This window comes from Chlorella variabilis (genome assembly GCF_000147415.1).
Source record: "Chlorella variabilis unplaced genomic scaffold CHLNCscaffold_9, whole genome shotgun sequence".
Taxonomy (NCBI): domain Eukaryota; kingdom Viridiplantae; phylum Chlorophyta; class Trebouxiophyceae; order Chlorellales; family Chlorellaceae; genus Chlorella; species Chlorella variabilis.
In genome coordinates, this window is record NW_005435079.1 from 690281 (window position 1) to 695391 (window position 5111).

General features: G+C 69.2%; 1 protein-coding gene across 1 annotated transcript in view; it reads left to right on the forward strand.

Moving 5' to 3' along the window:
• CHLNCDRAFT_145385 (hypothetical protein) overlaps positions 1–828 on the forward strand; it is a gene marked incomplete at both ends in the record, with an annotated part of 2708 nt that extends 1880 nt beyond the window's left edge. Inside the window, 3 exons of the mRNA XM_005847880.1 lie at positions 13–108; positions 331–576; positions 793–828. Coding sequence (XP_005847942.1) covers positions 13–108; positions 331–576; positions 793–828 — 378 coding nt within the window. The remainder of the gene's footprint in view (positions 1–12; positions 109–330; positions 577–792) is intronic.
• Positions 829–5111: the final 4283 nt, after the last annotated feature.

Genomic DNA, 5111 nt, shown 5'->3' on the forward strand with positions numbered 1-5111 from the left:
CCCTCGGGCGAGGTGTGCGACATCAACGGCAACTGCGTGGACGCCGCCGACGACGAGGTGTTCAAGCTGACCACCCGCGAGGGGCAGCTGGTGGTGGAGGCGGAGCAGGTGGGCGAGCCGGGCCCGCATGCGGCGGCGCGTGCAGCGCGCTGGGCTGCGTGCGGCCTGGCAGGCAGGCGGGCCCTAGGGGCCTGGGTTGCGCGGCGCTCAGCTGCTCCTGGCCTTCCTGGAGAGGCAGCAGGCTGGCTGTGGTCCGGCCGGCGCCGCTCATGCCCACCCCGCCTCCTCCCTCCCCTCCCCTCCCCTCCCCTCCCACGTCCCAACCCGCAGGTCCGCACCGAGACGGCCGACTTTGACGCGGGCCTCATCTTTGAGCAGGACCCCGTCCAGATTGTGGACGCGCTGCTGCCGCTGTACATGAACGCCTCGCTGCTGCGCTCGCTGCAAGAGGCGCTGGCCTCGGAGCTGGCGGCGCGCATGAACGCCATGAACAACGCCTCCGACAACGCCGGCGAGCTCAAGCGCAGCCTCACCCTGGTCATGAACCGCAAGCGCCAGGCCAAGATTACCACCGAGGTGGGTTGGGGAGGACATGGGGAGGGAGGGAAGGGAGAGGGAAGGGGGTGGAAGTGTGTGTGTGTGTGCTCTAGGGGCTGCATGCAGCTGCGGCGTCACCACCGTGCTGTGCCTGCCTCCGCGGCGAGGCGCGCTTGCGGCGGCGAGCGCGTGGCTGAGATCAGTGCTGCCTCTGATGATGACCCTGCCTGCCCCCCTGCCTCCCTCTCGCTGCAGCTGACTGAGATTGTGGCGGGCGCCTCGTCCGTGTGAGCTCGCTGGCAGCCGCTTGGGGCGGGGCGGCGCGCCGCCGCCTCCGCCGGTAGTTTTCATCCATTCTTTCACCCGCACTCCTGGAGAAGAGAAACATATATTTTTGGGGTCAGCACTCCTGCTGCTGTAATTCATCCATTGTTCGGTCACAACCGCAAGCACGGGCCGGGCGGCGCAGCACCAGTCCCCAGGCGGTGGGTGCCAGGTCCCCGTTTTTTTGCGGCATGTAGCCATCCAATCGCGCCACCAAATCATCCTGCCATTAAGAGTGCATTCCCCCCGGCAAATTGCCCCCCGGGGCGTTCCACGAGGGTGCACGGCAGGGCCGCAGCACGGTGCAGTTCACATGCGTTCAGTTGGCTGACCTGGCAGCTGCCAGCACGCATGTCACGCACTCCAACTGCTCCGAGCCGGAGCAGCTATTCCGCAAATTCGCAGCGCGAAACAACTTTTCGCAGCGAACATTTGGGGAAATTTCAGGGCGCGGACGGCCATTCCACACTTCACCTCCCAATTGGCCAACCGGCTCCCCCGCGCCGGTTGGCCATTTGGGACGGTTCCAAGGTTCGGCCGGCACATCATTGGGGAGGTCAAATGATTGCAAATTCATCACTCGCGAGCCCGAAAAGAGCCTACAAAGAGTTTCACGTGCTGCCTTGCTGGCCCCTGCCAACTCAGCCATATGGCCGCATGTGAACTGCATCTAACCCCTCCCCCCGAATCACGTCCTGCATTATGCCCTTCGGCTGTGTGACTCAACCTCGATTGTTTGAAGGGGGTGGCGGGAGCTGGCGAAGTGCTTTGGCTACGCCCTCGCTGTCGCAGCCCAGACCCTCCCGGCTTTGAAGCCTCTTGCAAAAAAGCAGCAGGTAAGGGGCCCAGACCCTCGCTTGTCGGCAATCCGCGTGACCGGCTGCCAGGTGTTGCCTTTGGCGGGGCTTGGCGCTCCCATCTGCCCTCAACAGGTGGTCCGCTTCACCCCTGCAACCGGCGAGCACTGCACTGGCACAGGCTGCCTGAGCAACGGCTACCCACGCGGCTCCCGCTTGCTTGCAGCTAGCGGCACCCGTGAACAGCTCGCTCAACCCACCAGGAAGCGGCAGCGGGTCCATGGAGAGCCCGCGAGCCCCGCAGGGTCTGGCCAGCGAGGCCGTCACGCCTGGGGCGTCGGTCGCCGCGCAGCACGGCGACCGCCACACCTCTGCGTTTGACACCCCCGGCCCTCCATCTCCAGGGCAGGCCTCGCCATCGCGGCACCGCAGCCAGGAGGAGCGCTCAGCCAGCCGGGGGCGCGCGTCGGCGGGCCTGGAGGCGGCGGCAGCGGCGCTGGCCGCCGGCGACAACTCGTCGCCTGCCGCCGCCTCGCCGGCGCCGCCAGAGCCGCTGTCGCGGCCGCGGCTGCGAGTTCAGGGCGCCGACATCATTTTAGAGGATGCCTCCAGCCCCAAGGCAGAGGTAGCAGCAGCAGCAGCAGCGGCGCCCTCCGCGCCCGCCAACCACACGCAGCAACCGCCGGCTGCCCCCACCGCAGCAGCGGGCAGCCAGCCGGCAGCGGCAGCAGCAGCAGCAAACCACGCCACGCTGCAGGCCCTGGCGGCCGCGGCTCATGCGCCGCAGCACGCGGCATCGCAGCACCTCCTATCGGCGAGCACGCGCACAGCACAGTCTCACGAGCATGAGCTCCAGCTGCGGCTGGCCTCCCGCACCGCCACCGGCCTCAGCAACGTTGCGGTGATCAGCAGCAAGCCCCCGCAGCACGTGGTGGTGGGGCCCGGGACCGCAGATGAGCGGTGAGTGTAGCTGGGGGCCGGCTTGGGGCTTGGCACCTTGGGCAAGGGGCCCGGCGCACGGCGCGCTTTACACGCGCTCCTCTGTCCTGTCGCCGCATCCACCAGCAGCCACGCGCCGCACTGCCACAGCATGCTACTGCGCCGAGTGCAGCAGCCGCAGCCAAGCCATGCGCTGTGCGGCATCCTGGCGCCCCTCACGCGTCGGCCGTGCTTTCTTTCTTTGCCTTCTTCCCGCAGGGGCCAAGGCCACGAGGGGGCGGCCGCCGCAGAGCTGGCGCCCGCGGGCAGCAGCGCGGCGGCGGCGGCGGTGGAGGGCCCTGTGCGCATGAAGTACCGCAGTACCCTGACTGAGGAGAATGTGGCGTACCTCAACAAGCTGGACCAGTACAGCTCCCGCCCAGACTCCTCAGGTGCGCAGCAGCCGCCGCCTGGTGCCAGGGAGGCAGCCCCGCGCCTGCAGGCACCATCTGTCGGCGCGCATGCGTGGTGCCTGCCACGCTGCTCCGGCCTGCGGCGGGCGCCACGCGTGGCCCCAGAAACAGCCCATCCTGCCGTGCCCACCCTGTGCCCACCCTGCCGCGCCGCCGCAACCCCTCTGCTGCAGAGCGGATATGGCGGTGGCTGGAGGGCTCAGGCCCGCCCTTTGACAACCCGCCGCCCAGCCTGGGTGTGCCCACCGTCACCAAGGGCAGCTCGGCGGCAGCCGGCAAGCGGCAGGCCGGCAAGCGCGGCTTCTGCTCCTGCCTCGGCTGCTTTGGGGGCGGGCAGCAGTAGCGGCGCGCCGAGCTGTGGCCCGCCCACGCGGCCCCTTGCCTGCCGCGGCGCTGGCGGCACCCTGTGCCCCCTGCCCTTCCGTCTCCTGCAAACTCTTTCTGCAGCTCCAGCTCTACGCACCTTGTGGCCTGGCCGCCCTCTGAACCTTGCTGGTCCCCGCCGCCGCCCCCACCCACCCACCTTGTCCCTCCTGCATCATCCCGGCGCGCTTCACTCCCTCCTCCCCTCCCTCCACTGCTGTTTTCCTCGGCTCCACTGCTGCCCCTTGTGACTTGCTGACCGACCAATGCTGCTATTGTCGCAAGCTCCTGCCCGTGTAAGTAGTTGAGGCGTTACAGGGCGGCGAGGTTGGCGAGGTGTGTGTGTTGAGATGTTCATTTGCATTGTCCATAGCAGGAGGGATTTTCTGGAGGTCGAATGAAAGGACCCGCTGGCAAGGATAATCAAACAAGCAGAACAGTGTGGCGGCCGGCACAAAGCGTCTCAAACGCCGATCCGGGCACAGCTCCCGGCGGCGGGAGGAAAAAGGGGACGCATGCAAATTCGAGGCATAAGTTGCCAGGAGCGGGCGCCTCCCCTGCGCGGCTGGTGCCGCACAGGGGCGCGCCACATCTTGGGTGAGGGGCGAGCATAGGAAAAAGGGCAGTGTGAGCCTTAGCATACCGGCGTCGGGTGCAAACACTTTTTGGGGGGGCAGGGCGCCGCTAATGCTGGGCGCGCACAAGCAGGGAGGGACAGGCGCAAGCAGATCCACACCTGCCGCTGCCAGGTCTGGGGTGCGGCGAGCAGGGCCGCGTCAGGAGCAGGGGGCTGGGGGATTCAGGTGGGGCGGGAGGCGACCCAGCAGGCTCAAGTGTACAGGTGTGGGGGGCTGTCGGACAAAAAAGGGGGGGTGGGGTAAAGGGTGTGGGAGGCAGGCAGGCGCGTGCGCTGGCGCGGCTGGCGTGCACGCTGCGGCCCGGCGGGGGTGGTGGGCGCAGAGGGGGGCCTGCCGGGCCTGCACGGAGGAGGCCTCTGAGGGCAGACCCCCACCCACCAAACAAGCAGCGGCGCAGCCAGCCGCGGCGGCGCGCGCGGCTGCCGGCCGGCCCCGCCGCGGCGGCGCGCCCCGCAGTGGGCTCGGGGCGCCGCCGCCGCGGCGGCAAGGATACTGTGGGGGCAGCGTACTGTACTGTACTGCTGTACTGCGGTGAATAAAAGGGGAAGGCGCTGCGCCGCCACGGGGCGGCGCTCTCTCAGGGGTGGACGGGTGGTGCCCGCGCGGAGCGGGTCTCTGGGGGTGTGGGGAAACAAAATGGCAACCAAATGAGCACCGAAGGGAAGGGGCGCGCTGCGCCGGCGCCGGCGCCGCCGGCACATCTCCCGCCAGGCCGGCAGGGCCCGGGCCGGGGCCCGGGCACGCGCTGCCAGAGCGGCGCCGCTGCCAGGCGGTACCGCTGCAGCCGGCGGGGGGCCGCCGGGGCGTGGGGCGGACAAATGCAGCCGCCGCGGCCTGCCGCCGCCTCACAGCTCCTCCCCGCCCAGCGCCTTGTCAGCTGCCAGGAAAGAGTCCAGGAAGTCGTCCATGTGGTCCAGGCGCGGCAGCGGGCAGTCTGCCAGGAAGGAGTCGGCGTTGAGCGCGTTCATCAGCGCCTCGGTGTCGCCCAGGCCGCCGCTCACGGGCAGGTCGTCCTGCGGGGGGAAGGAGGGAGGGGTGGGCAGGGGGCAGGGGCGGGCAGG